Source organism: Pseudorca crassidens, chromosome 8, assembly GCF_039906515.1.
Source record: "Pseudorca crassidens isolate mPseCra1 chromosome 8, mPseCra1.hap1, whole genome shotgun sequence".
Lineage (NCBI taxonomy): Eukaryota > Metazoa > Chordata > Mammalia > Artiodactyla > Delphinidae > Pseudorca > Pseudorca crassidens.
Genome location: NC_090303.1, coordinates 101877629 through 101897715, shown reverse-complemented (window position 1 = coordinate 101897715; position 20087 = coordinate 101877629). Strand labels below are relative to the sequence as shown.

Below are 20087 nucleotides of genomic sequence, written 5' to 3'. Positions count from 1 at the left end.
CCTTTCTTTCCTTGTTTCCTTTTCTTCTTTCTTTCTTTCTTCCTTCCCTCCTTTCCTTCCTTCCTTCCTTCCTTCCTTTCTTTCTTTTTTCTTTCTTACTTCTACTAATTCTTTCTCTCTACTTTTTCTCCCTTTTATTCTGAGCCGTGTGGATGAAAGGCTCTTGGTACTGCAGCCAGGAGTCAGTGCTGTGCCTCTGAGGTGGGAGAGCCAACTTCAGGACACTGGTCAACAAGAGACCTCCCAGCTCCACATAATATCAAACGGCGAAAATCTCCCAGAGATCTCCATCTCAACACCAGCACCCAGCTTCACTCAACGACCAGCAAGCTACAGTGCTGGACACCTTATGCCAAACAACTAGCAAAACAGGAACACAACCCCACCCATTAGCAGAGAGGCTGCCTAAAATCATAATAAGGCCACAGACACCCCAAAACACACCACCAGACGTGGACCTGCCCACCAGAAAGACAAGATCCAGCCTCATCCACCAGAACACAGGCACTAGTCCCCTCCAACAGGAAGCCTACACAAGCCACTGAACCAACCTTAGCCACTGGGGACAGACATCAAAAACAACCGGAACTACGAACCGGCAGCCTGCAAAAAGGAGACCCCAAACACAGTAAGATAAGCAAAATGAGAAGACAGAAAAACACACAGCAGATGAAGGAGCAAGATAAAAATGCGCCAGACCTAACAAATGAAGAGGAAATAGGCAGTCTACCTGAAAAAGAATTCAGAATAATGATAGTAAAGATGATCCAAAATCTTGGAAATACAACAGACAAAATGCAAGAAACATTTAACAAGGACCTAGAAGAACTAAAGATGAAACAAACAACGATGAACACCACAATAAATGAAATGAAAAATACTCTAGATGGGATCAATAGCAGAATAACTGAGGCAGAAGAACAGATAACTGACCTGGAAGATGAAATAGTGGAAATAACTACTGCAGAGCAGAATAAAGAAAAAAGAATGAAAAGAACTGAGGACAGTCTCAGGGACCTCTGGGACAACATTAAACACACCAACATTCGAATTATAGGGGTTCCAGAGGAAGAAGAGAAAAAGAAAGGGACTGAGAAAATATTTGAAGAGATTATAGTTGAAAACTTCCCTAATATGGGAAAGGAAATAGTTAATCAAGTCCAGGAAGCACAGAGAGTCCCATACAGGATAAATCCAAGGAGAAATACACCAAGACACATACTAATCAAACTGTCAAAAATTAAATAGAAAGAAAGCATATTAAAAGCAGCAAGGGAAAAACAACAAATAACACACAAGGGAATCCCCATAAGGTTAACAGCTGATCTCTCAGCAGAAACTCTGCAAGCCAGAAGGGAGTGGCAGGACATACTGAAAGTGATGAAGGAGAAAAACCTGCAACCAAGATTACTCTACCCAGCAAGGGATCTCATTCAGATTTGATGGAGAAATTAAAACCTTTACAGACAAGCAAAAGCTGAGAGAGTTCAGCACCACCAAACCAGCTTTACAACAAATGCTCAAGGATCTTCTCTAGGCAAGAAACACAAAAGAAGGAAAAGACCTACAATAATGAACACAAAACAATTTAGAAAATGGGAATAGGAACATACATATCGATAATTACCTTAAATGCAAATGGACTAAATGCTCCCACCAAAAGACACATATTGGCTGAATGGATACAAAAACAAGACCCATATATATGCTGTCTACAAGAGACCCACTTCAGACCTAGAGACACATAGAGACTGAAAGTAAGGGGATGGAAAAAGATATTCCATGCAAATGGAAGCCAAAAGAAAGCTGGAGTAGCAATTCTCATATCAGACAAAATAGACTTTAAAATAAAGACTATTAGAAGAGATAAAGAAGGACACTACATAATGATCAAGGGATCAATCCAAGAAGAAGATATAACAGTTGTAAATATTTATGCACCCAACATAGGAGCACCTCAATACATAAGGCAAATACTAACAGCCATAAAAGGGGAAATCGACAGTAACACATTCATAGTAGGGGACTTTAACACCCCACTTTCACCAATGGACAGATCATCCAAAATGAAAATAAATAAGGAAACACAAGCTTTAAATGATACATTAAACAAGATGGACTTAATTGATATTTATAGGACACTCCATCCAAAAACAACAGAATACACATTTTTCTAAAGTGTTCATGGAACATTCTCCAGGATAGATCATATCTCGGGTCACAAATCAAGCCTTGGTAAATTTAGGAAAACTGAAATTGTATCAAGTATCTTTTCCGACCATAACACCATGAGACTAGATATTAATTACAGGAAAAGATCTGTAAAAAATACACATGGAGGCTAAACAATACACTACTTAATAATGAAGTGATCACTGAAGAAATCAAAGAGGAAATTAAAAACTACCTAGAAACAAATGACAATGGAGACACGACGACCCAAAACCTATGGGATGCAGCAAAAGCAGCTCTAAGAGGGAAGTTTATAGCAATACAAGCCCACCTTAAGAAACAGGAAACACCTCAAATAAACAACCTAACCTTGCACCTAAAGCAATTAGAGAAAGAAGAACAAAAAAACCCCAAAGTTAGCAGAAGGAAAGAAATCATAAAGATCAGATCAGAAAAAAATGAAAAAGAAATGAAGGAAACAATAGCAAAGATCAATAAAACTAAAAGCTGGTTCTTTGAGAAGATAAACAAAATTGATAAACCATTAGCCAGACTCATCAAGAAAAAAAGGGAGAAGACTCAAATCAACAGAATTAGAAATGAAAAAGGAGAAGTAACAACTGACACTGCAGAAATACAAAGGATCATGAGAGATTACTACAAGCAACTCTATGCCAATAAAATGGACAATCTGGAAGAAATGGACAAATTCTTAGAAATGCACAACGTGCCAAGACTGAATCAGGAAGAAATAGAAAATATGAACAGACCAATCACAAGCACTGAAATTGAAACTCTGATTAAAAATCTTCCAATAAACAAAAGCCCAGGACCAGATGGCTTCACAGGCGAATTCTATCAAACATTTAGAGAAGAGCTAACACCTATCCTTCTCAAACTCTTCCAAAATATAGCAGAGGGAGGAACACTCCCAAATTCATTCTATGAGGCCACCATCACCTTGATACCAAAACCAGACAAGGATGTCACAAAGAAAGAAAACTCAGGCCAATATCACTGATGAACATAGAAGCAAAAATCCTCAACAGAAGACTAGCAAACAGAATCCAACAGCACATTAAAAGGATCATACACCATGATCAAGTGGGGTTTATTCCAGGAATGCAAGGATTCTTCAATATATGCAAATCAATCAATGTGATACACCATATTAACATATTGGAGGATAAAAACCATATGATCATCTCAATAGATGCAGAGAAAGCTTCTGACAAAATTCAACACCCATTTATGATAAAAACTCTCCAGAAAGTAGGCATAGAGGGAACTTTCCTCAACATAATAAAGGCCATATATGACAAACCCACAGCCAACATCGTCCTCAATGGTGAAAAACTGAAAGCATTTCCACTAAGATCAGGAACAAGACAAGGTTGCCCACTCCCACCACTCTTATTCAACATAGTTTTGGAAGTTTTAGGCACAGCAATCAGAGAAGAAAAGGAAATAAAAGGAATCCAAATTGGAAAAGAAGAAGTAAAGCTGTCACTGTTTGCAGATGACATGATACTATACACAGAGGATCCTAAAGATGCTTCCAGAAAACTACTAGAGCTAATCAATGAATTTGGCAAAGTAGCAGGATACAAAATTAATGCACAGAAATCTCTGGCATTCCTATACACTAATGATGAAAAATCTGAAAGTGAAATCAAGAAAACACTCCCATTTACCACTGCAACAAAAAGAATAAAATATCTAGGAATAAACCTACCAAAGGAGACAAAAGACCTGTAGGCAGAAAATTATAAGACATTGATGAAAGAAATTAAAGGTGATACAAATAGATGGTGAGATATACCATGTTCTTGGATTGGAAGAATCAACATTGTGAAAATGACTCTGCTACCCAAAGCAATCTACAGATTCAATGCAATCCCTATAAAACTACCAATGGCATTTTTCACAGAACTAGAACAAAAAATTTCACAATTTGTATGGAAACACAAAAGACCCCGAATAGCCAAAGCAATCTTGAGAACGAAAAACGGAGCTGGAGGAATCAGGCTCCCTGACTTCAGACTATACTACAAAGCTACAGTAATCAAGACAGTATGGTACTGGCACAAAAACAGAAAGATCAATGGAACAGGATAGAAAGCCCAGAGATAAACCCACACACATATGGTCACCTTATCTTTGATAAAGGAGGGAGGAATGTACAGTGGAGAAAGGACAGCCTCTTCAATAAGTGGTGCTGGGAAAACTGGACAGGTACATGTAAAAGTATGGGATTAGATCACTCCTTAACACCATACACAAAAAAAAGCTCAAAATGGATTAAAGACCTAAATGTAAGGCCAGAAACTATCAAACTCTTAGAGGAAAACATAGGCAGAACACTCTATGACATAAATCACAGCAAGATCCTTTTTGACCCTCCTCCTAGAGAAATGGAAATAAAAACAAAAATAAACAAATGGGACCTAATGAAACTTCAAAGCTTTTGCACAGCAAAGGAAACCATAAACAAGACCAAAAGACAACCCTCAGAATGGGAGAAAATATTTGCAAATGAAGCAACTGACAAAGGATTAATCTCCAAAATTTATAAGCAGCTCATGCAGCTCAATAACAAAAAAACAAACAACCCAATCCAAAAATGGGCAGAAGACCTAAATAGACATTTCTCCAAAGATATACAGACTGCCAACAAACACATGAAAGGATGCTCAACATCATTAATCATTAGAGAAATGCAAATCAAAACTACAATGAGATATCATCTCACACCAGTCAGAATGGCCATCATCAAAAAATCTAGAAACAATAAATGCTGGAGAGGGTGTGGAGAAAAGGGAACACTCTTGCACTGCTGGTGGGACTGTGAACTGGTACAGCCACTATGGAGAACAGTATGAAGGTTCCTTAGAAAACTACAAATAGAACTACCATATGACCCAGCAATCCCACTACTGGGCATATACCCTGAGAAAACCATAATTCAAAAAGAGTCATGTACCAAAATGTTTATTGCAGCTCTATTTACAATAGCCCGGAGATAGAAACAACCTAAGTGCCCACCATTGGATGAATGGATAAAGAAGATGTGGCACATATATACAATGGAATATTACTCAGCCATAAAAAGAAACGAAATTGAGCTATCTGTATTGAGGTGGATAGACCTAGAGTCTGTCATACAGAGTGAAGTAAGTCAGAAAGAGAAAGACAAATACCGTATGCTAACACATATATATGGAATTTAAGAAAAAAAAAAAATGTCATGAAGAACCTAGGGGTAAGACAGGAATAACGACACAGACCTACCGGAGAACGGACTTGAGGATATGGGGAGGGGGAAGGGCGAGCTGTGACAAAGCGAGAGAGAGGCAGGGACATATATACACTACCAAACGTAAGGTAGATGGCTAGTGGGAAGCAGCCGCATAGCACAGGGATATCAGCTCGGTGCTTTGTGACCACCTGGAGGGGTGGGATAGGGAGGGTGGGAGGGAGGGAGACGCAGGAGGGAAGAGATATGGGAACATATGTGTATGTATAACTGATTCACTTTGTTATAAAGCAGAAGCTAACACACCACTGTAAAGCAATTATACCCCAATAAAGATGTTAAAAAAAATGACAATAAAAAATGATATATCACAGTTTGTGGGATGCAGCTAAAGCCATGATCAGAAGAAAATTTATCATCTTAAATACATGTATTAGAAAAGAAAAAAGGCTAAAAATTTTAAAAATCTAAATATCCAACTCAAGAAGTTAGCAACCTTGATATAATAAAAGTGAAACAGCTTACAGCCGAAAGGGGAGAAAAAGTGGAAAAAAGGAGAAAGCGGTGCTCATAGCCTCATTGTTCAAGGAAGAATGTCAAATGATGCCGTCGAAAGTCAACAGAACGGGGCTTCCCTGGTGGCGCAGTGGTTGGGAATCCGCCTGCCAATGCAGGGGACATGGGTTCGAGCCCTGGTCCGGGAAGATCCCACATGACGCGGAGCAACTAAGCCCGTGCGCCACAACTACTGAGCCTGCTACTCTGGAGCCTGCAAGCCACAACTGCTGAGCCTGTGTGCCACAACTACTGAGCCTGCATGCCACAACTACTGAAGCCCGTGCACCTAGAGGCCGTGCTCTGCAACAAGAGAAGCCACCGCAATGAGAAGCCCGTGCACCGCAGCGAGGAGTGGCCCCCGCTCGTTGCAGCTAGAGAGAGCCCACGTGCAGCAACAAAGACCCAACGCAGACAAAAAAAAAAAAGTCAGAACAAGAAACAGATTTTTTTTTTTAAGTATCAAAAGTAACCAATACAGTAACTAAAAACTCATCCTACAACAATAAAGGGAACATGGGAGTGATGTAAATGAGCTAAATCTTCATTTTTCCAACAGAGAGGCCTATAGTTGGTTTTATGTTGAAAAGAGGACTATGCATATAATTTAGAGTTCAGGAAGTAAGGAATGGAAGACCAAAACTAAAAGTGGTTAAAAGAATTTGCCTCTGGGGAGAAGGACTGAGAATGGGGAGGGAGGGTTAGAGCCAGCCACTTCTCATCCTAAGTTGTTCTATACTGTTTGACTTATTACTGTGAATATATGTTTTTGATTAAAAATATTAAAAATTAAACAATGAAAAACAAATACCCATGAAGATGATGAAATAGGCAAAAACTGGCCACTGCCCTGTAACTACGAATGAGAACACATGTAGCAACAGTCCAAGGAACTTTCTCTTGCACTGGCAAAGGGAAGCTGAAAATGGGGTCAGTGCTCCTGTCTGCCTCCAATCACAGTACGTGAAGTCGTGGAGCCCAGAAACATAGAGCGACAGTCCCCAGGTGCAGCCCTGCTCTCCTGAGAGATGTGCTCCAGCATCTAACTCCCACCTGCAAGGCTGGGGAGCAGAGGGTAGAGACCCGCACTGAAAGCCCTGGTAGGAAGAAGGGTTACAAGCACGTGAAGACTAGAAGAAAACTGAGAGCTGGGTGTGCTTTTTTCACGGACTTCACAAAGAACTGCAACAGGTTCTCTCACAAAGCCTGAGAACAGGAGACAACCCCACCCTGCCAGGAGAGCACCTCAGCCACCTGAGCTGGCCCAGCTCTCTATCAGCCTCCCCTCCAAGTCTGGTTCAGATGAAAGGAAGCTGGCAAGTACCCAAAGGCTAGCTGAGGAGCCAATGGCGTTCTAGTCGCCTGAGGTGTGGGGAAAACGTTATCAACTAAAGGTGAAGACAGGCATGCCTATGACTGGGCAGTTTCACTCCTGTAAGCTAGAAGCCATGAGTAAGAATGCTGACAACAGCACTACTTGTAAGGTGGAAAAACGACTGAAAACAACCCAAATGCCCTGCCCACAGTAAACCGGATAAATGTTTTGATACATGATATAACAGAATATTATACAGCAATAAAAATGAATCAACTATACAATGCAGCACAGAGGCTTTTAAAGCAATACTGACTAAAAGAAGACAGTGATGAGTCCCATGGCTTCCTTTACATGAAGTCCAAGAACAGGGAACTGGACTACATTACATCATTTAGAAATCATACATGGGGGGTACAACTCTCCAGGAGAGCAGGGAAATGATGAGTGGGTCAGGGTAATGACACCTCTAAGGACAAGGGCAGGGGCTGTGACCAGGGAGGGGTATACAGGGGGCATGTGGGTGCTATTTCTTGACTTGGTGGTACTTTCAGTGTTCACACTATAATCATTTATTAAATCGTATGCATGTATACATATATACTTTTTACATATGCTATTTTTTACAGTAAAAAAGTTTTAAAAAGGGACTTCCCTGGTAGTCCAGTGGTTAAGAATCCACCTTCCAGTGCAGGGGATGTGGGTTTGATCCCTGATTGGGGAACTAAGATCCCACATGCCATGGGACAACTAAGCCCACACACCACAACTACTGAGCCTGCATGCTCTAGAGCCGGTGCACCACAACTAGAGAGCCTGCATGCCTCAACTACTGAGCCCATGCGCTCTGGAGCCTGTGTGCCACAACTAGAGAGCCTGCGTGCTGCAACTACTGAGCCCACATGCTCTGGAGCCCGCACGCCACAACGAAAAGACCCCGCGTGCTGCAACTAAGACCCAACGCAGCCAAATAAATAAGTATTTTTTAAAAGCTGTATTAAAAAAAAAAGTTTAAAAGAAAGAGTAGGTCTAAGAACTTTAAAAAGTACAAATACAGACAAACGTCTCTGAAATCTACGAGAAATTTAAAAGAAAACAAAAATAAGGAGAAATAACATATAAGAGATTTATAATATGAGAGAATACGGATGAAAATTGAAAATAATTCACATACAATGACTCAGTAATTGTACGAGTGGGAATCCATCCTAAAATCCTAATTATAGAAAAGGCTTATGTATTAAATGTTCTTCACAGTACCACTCACACTAGCAAAGAACTGAAGATGTGTTAACGACCAATGCAATAACCATGGTATGTGATATAAACAACACAGCACAGGGGGTCCTCCCAGGCTATCCTATGCAACAATTATCTCGGGATATTGTTGACTTCTTCTGCTTTTCTCACTAAGATATAAATCCTTGAGGGCCTGGACAATTTCTTATTCATAAATCTTTCCTTGGGACTTGGCAGAGTACGTAAAATGCGGTAAGCACTCAAAAATTTTTAACGGACAAACAAGTTAAGCCAACACTTTTGCTTCCTGCAAAGAAAAAGGAATTATCTTTGAGTATGTTTCCTCTTTCGGGAATTTTTCACACATACAGGAGAAATCTTACTTTATTGGTGCAGTAGCTCCGTCTGTTCCTCCGAGCTCAGAAAGGGGAACGAGGTCCCATTTGAAGTGCAGCCCCCAGTTGAATCCTCCCCGCACCACAGGGGACGAGCTGTAGGCCAGCGTGTCAGCGCTGATGATGTCGATCACCGGGCACACCACCATTTGCCGGTCCTCCCGGATGGCAGCCAGCAGGGGCTGCAGCCACATCACATTCACCTCACAGTGGCTGTCCAGGAACACCAGGACTTCTCCTGGGGAGGCAAACAATAGGGGCCCTGAGAGCTGCACCACACTCAAGTTAGGTATGGCCACCAGTTCAAGTGCGGATGCATTTACAGGTGTGAAAGGTAACTGCCACCCTTCCAGCCCAAACTATTAAACCGGTACTCAGAAGTCTGTTAGCCAGGAATTCTGTCTGAAGTGCACTGCTATGATTGAAGAACATATGCAAACAATATGCACAACCTGTGAAAAAATTTACATATTCTCCTCAGTAAAAAGATTCAAAATCTCACAGGAACAATTCAGTTCTCTGGACAGCCAGGTATGGAGTGTGGTGCAATGACAGTGGTCAGCTGTGCGTACTTTTAGTACAATTATTGTAATGGAAATATTTATGTTTAGTATGTATTTCCCTGCCTTAGTAAACAGAGATTAGAGAACGTAACTCATTCTCGCTGGTGACACGGACACATGACCCCAGTTATCGATTATGGCTACAACAGAGCGATTCTCAGGAGTGAGAGAAGCGTGCAGCCCTCTCATCACGTCAGCAACACAGCTCCCTTCTCCTTGGATTCACCACTTGACTGCCACGCACTCATTTCTTTTCCTTCCATTTCCCACCCTTCCTTTCTAATCCCCCCAGTCTCATCAGCCACGGGATGCTCTTTTCTTCTAGTCAATAAAATTAAAATCGTAAAGGTTTTATCATGCATTTTTAACTCCTCTTGATACATGTGAGGAGTGAGGGTTTCTTTGATAATCCCAAACTTCTTTGATAACTTAATGGTTATTCTGAACAGCTGAGAAACTTAGAATCTCATCATCAGACAGCATTATTATTTTTCCAAACGTTTATCCATGAAATGTATTGATACAGATTTTATGTGAATTTCATAAAGCACCGGATGCATCCTATTCCAATTAACAGTAGCAGAAATACCTCCAGCAAGAAAGTCCTCCAGGATGACAGTGACTTAGTCATGTCCTTCAAGGCCTCCTGTGAAGGACTTTATGAGGATGTAAAGAGCATACAGCTCACCAGATGTCATTCAATACAGAAAGGCAGAATGTTCAACCTGTACACTATTCAAGTGAAGTGAGGTCAATTCAATCAAGTTTCCTCTGAGGAGAAAATGTATAATAGCTTTTTTTAATTCGAAAAATGTTACTTTTTCAATTAAAGACAATTTAACTAAATGAGGTAAGATAATAACAGTCACATCGAACCTGAGATTGATTTCCCAAAAACTGGCTTATTTTTTGACAGATCCTAAACTATATTTGAACAAGGACCAACAGATCATAAAGAAAAAAACTACATGACTGGGCTTCCCTGGTGGCGCAGTGGTTGGGAGTCCGCCTGCCGATGCGGGGGACGCGGGTTCGCGCCCCAGTCCAGGAAGATCCCGCATGCTGCGGAGCGGCTAGGCCCGTGGGCCATGGCCGCTGGGCCTGCGTGTCCGGAGCCTGTGCTGCGCAACGGGAGGGGCCGTGGCAGTGGGAGGCCCGCGTACCGCAAAATAAAACCAAAACCAAAAACAAAAACTAAATGACTATTGTTACCTGAAAAACAATAAACTCTCAGTAATAATATACTATAACAGTACGATGTTCTGTGACATAATCTTGCCATTCCCTACAAATACCCCACAATTTTCTATCTCGTGCCTTCAATACGTCAAAATAGACTCTAAAGAAGAAATCTCGCCTTGAACTCAATCTGCATATGACTGCAGACTGGATGGAGGGGAGCTACTTCTCATTTTTTGTTAATTGCTCCTGTTCACTGCAGGTTTAAGAGAAAGGAGGGAAGAAGAAAGATTCTAAAAATGAAGTCACAGCTAAACCCAGCGAATGGGACAGTGGGTGTACAAGGAGGGGTGGTGGCAGGAAGCAGTGCCAACCACTTAAACCCCAGTGACTGGTTATCTTGAGGAGAGCAGTATATGGGAAGGTAGGAGATTTTTTTTCACTACTGGGGAACGCCCCCCCAAAGTTCTGGAATTTTAAAATTATCTTGATTATTTTTGCCATATCCAGGCATCACCTGCAGTATTAGATACCTAATATTTTTAAACAAATTCATTTGTTTTAACTGAAATAAATGTATTTTAAAAGGAAAAATTTTTATCAAGATCATAAATGAAAATTAGGATCACCAACCTTCCATAGAGGTAACCGTAAAACGAAATACATTTGAATCAATATAATGTAACTGAAGAAAAACCAGAAAGGCAGACCACTGAGGACTCCAGAGTTCACCTCCTTGGAGCCTGTGCTTTGGGACAACCGGGTTGGAGTTATGGAAAGGCCTTTCCCAAACTGAACAAGCCTCACCTTTCCTGCTGGCAGTGCCCCCTAAAGACACCATTTTTCAGAGACTGACGCAGGATCAGGAGGGCAGGAGACTCAGAGCCCTCATCACTCAACACCCACCAAGAAAGGCCAGCGGGAAGTTCTACCTGTTGCGTGGGCTGCTCCAATCATTCTTCCTCGAATCAATCCCTCACGTTTTGTATTTCTTATTACTTTAATCTTTCCAGGGAGGTATTTTTGGATGTATTCATCTAGTTCTCCTTTCACATCGTCTGAAAATGAAGAGTCGCACAACTGTTCAAACCACATGAGACATATGCACAGACATTTTGCAGATTCTCTAGAGTCGTGGCTGGCACTTGCGACAACAAATTTTTAGGCAAATATAGAATCTTCTTCTGCTTTATTTTAAAAGAAGATCATAGCTTATCTTGGAAGGAAAAAAATGAGGGTTAAGAGTTGGAACACTAGCCTAAAGGAATAGTTACTTAAGTTATAGACTTATCTGTATTTCCATAGCAACTAACACAACGCTTTGCATAAAGAATGTTTGAAATGAGTATGTTGAGTGAATGAATGTTTGGCTGACTGCATATAAATCATATTTAAAACAAAATGATATGTAAATATCTTTTGTTTCAAAGTGATTTATTAAGTCCTACTCCATTTCAGAATAGTTGAGAAACAACTTCTATTTCCCTACCAAGAATTATATAACAGCAGCAGTAAATACATTCTTTTATTAATTTAGCACCTTCCATGGGCACTAAATATTTTTTAAATTCTAGCTCATTTACCTTTAGATTTCATAATAACTTCAAAGATCATATAAGATAATTAAATAAATAATTCTTTCTATAGTTAGTATATAAACCATTGTAAATGATCATGAATTTTCCCTTTTAGAAAATATACCAACAAAATGAAAAATACAGGTTTACTTAAAAAAAAATTCAACACCATAAATTCTAGAATTATACTACTTAGCCAATCTTCTACTTGGTCCAGACTCAAATTCTTGGTTTTTTTAATCATTCATTTTTGAAATTCAATTTTTTTCTATTTCTCCTATGAGATTTCAATAGTTACCAGGGTTTGAGAATTTGCACCCACTGGTCTCAGTGTACATTTCCTCATTTTGTATACTTAAGTATACTTGCATACCAATTCTGTTGTTGATATATAAGAGATGCTTAATAAACCCTTGAGTTGTGAAAAAATATGTAATTGACATACAATTTATCAGTGTATCTCTGCAGGTTACTGTAATGAAAATAGCAGAAGGCTTGGAGTTATGTAGACCAGGGGTCTAATTTCAACTCTACCACTTAACAGCTACAGGATCTTGAGCAAATTACTTAATACTTCCTCCTCTGTAAAATGGGGATACAACCTCTCTCACAAGGTTGAGGACAGCCCTCCATCCTGCTGTGTGTACATGAAATCACTTTTAGGAAGAGTCTATGTTGAATTAAATAAGGGTCTGAAGTATGTACTGAATCATAAAATACTGGCCTTCAGAGATCATCTAAGAGCTATCAGAATGCAATCCACCTTATCTAGAGACAGCTGATATAACAGACTGATGAGATAAACGTAAGCCAAAGCATTATGTCTAGTTAAAAAAGCCAATCTCAAAACGTCACATACTGTATGATTCTGTTTATATAACAACCTTGAAGGGGTGATGGAGCAGTGCAGTCTGTACCTTGACAGCAGTGGTGATTACAGAAATCTACTCATGGGATAAAATGACAAATAACTGTACACACATATTATACCAATGTTAAATTCTGGGTTTTGATATTGTACTATAATGATGTAAGATGTAACCAATGGAGGAAACTGGGTGAAGGGGTACACAGGACCTCTTCGTAACTTACTGTCTATCTATAGTTATTTCAAAATAAAAATACTCTTTTAAAAAGGTAAGCCAAGGGAAAAATTTCAAGGGCCAAATTTCGGTAGCACAGTTTGAAAACAGATTACAAAGACAGTGCAGTTTCTTTGAAATTACCCTATAATCAGGCATTTAATTGTGGTTGGCTCTGTTGCAATTGCGTGCATGAGGGTCCTCCTATCCACTAAATACTGAACGGTCAGCTCTGCTGATGTGGTCAGCACGACAGTGAACAACTGCATAGATCCCACATTGCCAATTACAATAGTCCTTACCGAAGTCACTGTCATCATCCACGAGGATAATTTCGTGAAGAAGCCGGGCTGGCGTGCGGTCTAGGACGCTGTGCACGGTCCGGAGCAAGGCAGAAAAGGCTTCGTTGTAGAAACAAATAACAACACTAGCGACTGGCAGATCCGTCGGGTAAGACCTGTCTTTACATCTGTGAAGACGAATATGGGAAAATTCTGACATTTTAAAAGCTCAAATGTTTTAGGTTATTATTCACTAAACATTAACTGTCCCCTTGTTCGGCCTCTTCCTTACACTATTAACAAGTTTTTAAAAAGCATTTAAGATAACGTGTTTTCTTTTTTTTTTTATATCTTTATTGGAGTATAATTGCTTTACAATGGTGTGCTAGTTTCTGCTTTATAACAAAGTGAATCAGTTATACATATACATATGTTCCCATATCTCCTCCCTCTTGCGTCTCCTTCCCTCCCACCCTCCCTATCCCACCGGGTCACAAAGCACCGAGCTGATCTCCCTGTGCTATGCGGCTGCTTCCCACTAGCTATCTATTTTACGTTTGGTAGTGTATATATGTCCATGCCACTCTCTCGCTTTGTCACAGCTTACCCTTCCCCCTCCCCATCACAATGTGTTTTCTTATTCAAGAGTTTTACATTTGTTAATGATTTCTCCCTCCAGTACCTGCAACTCCGCTTATTTTTAGGTCGTTTTAAAAACTTGAATTTTTTTTTCTTTTTTGGTACATAAAAATGTTTTTACTAAAATCACTGCGAGTTTTTAATGCAGTACTCATAAGCTGATGTTCAGTTTCTTCTCCTCAAAGAGGTTTCAAAAGGAAATAATGGAAATGTGAAATTCTGTATTTGAAAATTTTATTTTTTGCCCAATAATAGAAAAAGATTTGAGTAAACTATGATATATATCAGGATAATGGAAGAGCTTCCATGTAAGCAACTATTTGATAAAAAGGATTAAGTGGCTTTAAGCAGCCACAAGAAAAAACCCCACTAACTTAAACAATAAAATCTGGTATTCCATGCTCTTTCGCATGGCATACAAAGCCTTGCAACGTCTGGGCCCTGCCCACCTCCAGTTTCTTGCCATTCCTCCACTACAGGCAAAGTGAACTGTTTCAGTCCCTTTGACAAATAGTATAATTTTATGCCTCGATCTGTTCCCTATATAGGGTAAAACCTTCCCTTACATCACTGCTCAGTCATCACCCTCTATGAAGCCTTCCCTGGTCATTCTGGTTTGGAGGACCCCATTTCACCAACTCCTATCACAGCCCTCATTCTTGTGTAACTGCAATTACTCACTTCTTTATCTACCTCCCCTGCTAGACTCTAAGCCCTGTGAACCAAGAGACTATGTCTTATTTTGTTTATTTCCAGGGCCTAATAGAGAGTCCAGCAAACACAAAATGTGCTGAAACAGATCTGTGGAATGAATGACTGACTGACCATATGAATGAAAAGCCTTTGAAGAAACAAAAATAATGAAAACAGAAAAGTGAGATGATGAGTAGAATTCTTCACTGATATTAATTCCTTTTCGCCATGAATCCAATAAACAAACATTTAAAATAAACTTATGCTTGGAAGGTTATTTAATTATATGCAGGTAGCACCTCCCTCCTTTTTCCCACGATTTTAAATTTCAAAAGAAACACAGCAAGCTCTAGAACTTTGTCAGTACAATCTCAGACCATGTGGCTTCAAGCATAGTATGAGTGGAAATCTGTCTTAGGTTTTCTAGTATCCTGAATAATAGGCCTAATTGCAAAATATTAACACCACCCCCATGGCTTATTATGCTGGCACTAAAAACACTGTGTTATTAGAGTGATTAGCAGAAACCAATAAGGAACATACGCTGCATTCCTTGTATCTGGCACATCTCTATGGTAGCCCAAGCGGTTACTAATAAGCATATTGAAGGCATGTTTCTGATACCCCAAGTCTCTCAACTCCTGATCACGTTCATTAAAAATCATACCTGCAAAAGAGTGACGTCACAGTCAGTACATTAAATCTGGAAAGGAATGCTACAGTTACTGTTATATTATGATCTTAACTTCTTATAACCAGGTAATAGCCATGTTTCTCAAATCTAGTTTGTCTCCATTTTCAAAAAAGTAAATTGAGGTTTAAGGTCAAATTTTTATCAGTTTAGCTCAAAAAGCAAGTGTACCTTAACCATAAATGACACCTGCTCACTAGCCATAATCTTAAGAATATTTTCAAGAGAAAAACTTACCTATGACCAAGAAAAAAAGAGACTTAATGATGATTTTTCCATAAAAGCAATAGATTATAGAAACCCATATGGACCTCAACAGGCCCCAATTAATGCAAGGTTGTTTTTGGTTTTGTTAATTTTTGTCTAAAAAAAAAAATTTTTTTTTTTTTAACAGCAAGTTTTTATATGAACTCCTCCCCTAAAAAAATTATACTACTGATAAACCTTTCTATAAAGTCTCTGGTAGGAAAGTCCTCCACAGATCTAATCAAGATCATTATAATTTAACATCTTTGCTCTAATATTGCCAGAAATCTCACCTTCACCAAGAACAATAAAGCCTCCTCTTGCTTTCTCTTTGCCACATAAAACCTTTAGCCTCTCCTCACAGAATGACTCCCTTGTAACAGCATTTCTGAAAATCTGGTCATGGAAAACTAATTCCACTGGACATTAATAGACGTTAAAAAGAAAAAAAAGATTTCACAGTCAAATAATTCAGGAAAAGATTGGATTTTAAAAGTCAAGTAAGGGAATTCCCTGGTGGTCCAGTGGTTAGGGCTCAGCACTTTCACTGCCGGGGGCCCAGGTTCGAGTTGAGCAGGTTTCTTTTTTTTTTTTTAAAGAATATTGTTTTATGGATTCCCAGATGTGAGGGGATGAAATACAGAATGCAGTGCTTCCCCAATTATCTTATTTATCCCTATGATTTCTTCTTAGGGTTTTACAGTCTTTGATCCATTCTGAGTTAATTTAATATGACATGAGGTAAGGGTTCAACTTCATTCCTTTGCATGGGGGTATCTATCTGTCCCCGCACCACTGGTTGAAAAGACCATTCTTCCCACATTAACTGCTCTTGGCACCCTTTCTGAAAATCAACTGACCACAGACGTTACTTGTTCTCAGGTATTACTGACCATAGATGCTACTTGACCACAGATGTCACAGAGTGTATTTTCAGACTCTCAGTCTATCCTTTGATCTACTGATGCATATCTATTCTTATGCAGTATCACACTGTCAGGACGTTTTGAAATAGAGAAGTGTGTGTTCTCCAGCTTTGTTCTTGCTCAAGACTGTTCCGGCTATTCAGAGCCCCTTGCAAGTCCTTATCAATTGTAGAATCAGATTTTCCATCTTTTCAACAAAGGCCATTGGGATTTTGATAAGATTTACATTCAATCTGTGGGTTGCTTTGGGTGGTACTGACATCTTAACAGTATTTAGCATTCCATCCATGAACCTCTTTCCATTTATTTAGGTCTATTTTTATTTCTTTCAATAGTGCTGTGTAGTTTTCAGTGTACAAATCTTAGACCTCCTTGGCTATATTATTCTTAAGTACTTTATTCTTTCTGATTCCATTGTAAATGGGATTGTTCCCTTAATTTTACTTTTGGACTGTTTATTGCTAGTGTCCAGAAATACAACTGGTTTTGGTGTGTTGATCTTGTACCCTGTAACTTTGCTGAATTCATTTATTCGCTATAATATTTTTTGTGATCTTTAATAAAGAATTTAGTTTTTCAGGTAGGTAATTTGGGTTTGTCACTTCAAATATCTACAATTCTCTCACTACTTCTTTCACAGGCAAACAAAGTCCATTCAAAATGGTAAACCCAGGGCTTCCCTGGTGGCGCAGTGGTTGAGAGTCCGCCTGCCAATGCAGGGGACACGGGTTCGTGCCCTGGTCCGGGAAGATCCCACATGCCGCGGAGTGGCTGGGCCCGTGAGCCATGGCCGCTGAGCCTGTGCGTCCGGGGCCTGTGCTCCGCAACGGGAGAGGCCACAACAGTGAGAGGCCCGCGTACCACAAAAAAAAAAAAAAAAAGGTAAACCCAATGTTACTTCTTTATAAAAGTTTTACAAAAATTACTATAAACAAAAAAACTAGAAATTTTCCCATTAATGCTTTTAAAATGTCCAAATGGCTGTTTGAAAAAGATTAGAAGGTATATTTTATGAAAACTAAAGTAAGTATTAGCCTCCATTTCCTCATATAATTTTAAATATGTTCAACCTCCTGTATTAGGAAGTGATTAAATCCTAGGAACTGATTTTATTCTTTGAAACTATGAAGTGAAAAAAAATCTGTTTTAACATTTCCTTTATATTCTGTGGATCTTTCAATCTCTCAGAATCTCTTACTATATCCTTTTACTCTTAAATTACTTATTATTTGATGTGTCAATGAAGATCAAAGTTCTTTTTTAAGTTTTAAAGACAAAGTTTTAAAGGGCTCATTTACCCCTTAAAATAAAATTTGCTGAAACCAGGACTCTAAAATTACAGTATTCAGTCTTGCTTCCAAATTGAACAGAATATAATTTCTGAAGAATAAAAAAGTCTCTATTTTATAAACTCCTGTATTTAATAAGTATATTCCGGCACCTGAATAATTCTTATAAGTAGAAATCTTATTAGATATAAGTAATCTCAACTTATTTCCAAACTCAAAGGTTTATGTTCTGTTTTAATTAACTCTGCCTTTCAAAATATGTTAAATACGGTCACTTTTGAACCATTACTTTCCCTTATTAGATAATGCTAGCAATTATAATCCTTCCCCATAGGTTCCACTTTCTCTCTAGCCACTTAATTTTTCATTCTTTCTTTTCTTTTCTTTTTTTCCTATTCTGGACCTCATTAGTTTCTCCCAAGTCCTCATAAAATATTGACGTCAGAACTGGACAAAACAGAATATAACTCCCTACTGAGTCTGCAAAAATCATACGACCTCAGCTAGTTCATGAATGAAATAAATCAGTGCAGAAAAAATGTCACATTTCTAATTCTCTGAACAATACATGATTTAAAGAACAGTTAAACTTCCAATGAGAAAATACTTTGACATACTGCTAGCAAAAATCAAATACACTTACCCAGTTCAGAAGAGAATTTCATGTTGCCTCTTTCTGGATCTTCAATATGATTCTCTATCAGATCATCAATTTTGTTTGCTTTGAACTGTGATTCTAACACTTGACTTGGACCTCGAGTGAAACGGGGATAAAATTTTTTGGGGAATGGTCCATGGGGCCCAGACCCCTTGATGGGCACATTCTTAAGTGGCTGAGTCACTTCACTGAAGTTGAAATAAACAAAAAGCAAAACTGTCCAGGCTGCAGATGTAAAAAGGCATCCATAACAGAAATATCGAACTGTGACACTTCCCATTATAGACCTAGCATAGCTGAAGGCCCATTTTCAGTTTCCTAAAAGAGAAAGATAAATATGTTAGACACAACAAGACACTTCTAAATCAACTACCAAGTTTATGTTCAGTTTTCCAACCTACCAAATAGCACTTCTAAACAATTTACTTAGGACCCCTATGCATACCATTAACCAACAGCCAAATATAAGAAGATATATATATGGATAGCACTGAATAAAAAAATAAAGGGATTCAACAATTAAAACCACAAGCCAACGTGTTAGTACTCAGAAAACTAACGGCAGCAAGATAGCTGACTTACTCATTTGCCCATGTTAATGGATACTTCTTCACCTTTGTTCTGAATTGCTTTCAGTATGCTAATTTTTTTTCAGGTTCTAACTTTTCATAAGGAAAATACAAGTACTACATGCATCATGATAGTATATCTAAGGTCCCTTCTAATTGTAAAATTATAAGACTAAATCTTTTAATCCAAGGATATTAAAATCTGTTATTAAAAATAAGCAACTTGAAAAAATAGATTCACTTTCCAAAGACTAAACCTGCCCTAACGTCCACTCTAGATTCAACAGTTACATTTCAAATTTATAACTGAAAGAGTTCAAATAATTATATTTTCCCTCTCCTTATGATGTCTTATAAACAATATGGCATCGAACAGCAGTTTTTTCCTAAGCTTTCTGATAATATCTGGTCTTCATGAAGGCCTCACACAACCTCCTGAGGAATTCTTTGTAAAGAGCCCAATGCACATATAAAATAGTTTCACTGAACACGAGGGCAGAGAAACCCTATTTAAGTAATGTATATACAGAAAAAATCTACAAAGCAATACTACTTATCCATTACTTCTTATTTCTATAGTATGAAATAATTTAAAAAATAATATTATCATGCCTCCCAAATCAGGACAAAGCAAATCAACATCAGTAAGCTCCAATTCAAAAATTAAGCTGTTTTGGGCTTCCCTGGTGGCACAGTGGTTAAGAATCTGCCTGCCAATGCAGGGGACATGGGTTTGAGCCCTGGTCCGGGAAGATCCCACAT

The 20087-nt window shown here is 38.9% G+C and overlaps 1 protein-coding gene across 5 annotated transcripts in view; it reads right to left on the bottom strand.

The window, feature by feature from the left end:
- Nucleotides 1-20087, bottom strand: part of GALNT11 (polypeptide N-acetylgalactosaminyltransferase 11) — a 54793-nt gene that overhangs the window by 13847 nt on the left and 20859 nt on the right. For all 5 annotated transcript variants that reach the window (XM_067747530.1, XM_067747529.1, XM_067747526.1 and 2 more), the window contains exons 2-6: nucleotides 18742-19074; nucleotides 15490-15613; nucleotides 13636-13802; nucleotides 11607-11732; nucleotides 8921-9170 (exon numbers count right to left, since the gene is read on the bottom strand). In XM_067747530.1, the coding sequence (XP_067603631.1) occupies nucleotides 8921-9170; nucleotides 11607-11732; nucleotides 13636-13802; nucleotides 15490-15613; nucleotides 18742-19036 (962 nt within the window). In that variant the 5' untranslated portion in view covers nucleotides 19037-19074. The remainder of the gene's footprint in view (nucleotides 1-8920; nucleotides 9171-11606; nucleotides 11733-13635; nucleotides 13803-15489; nucleotides 15614-18741; nucleotides 19075-20087) is intronic.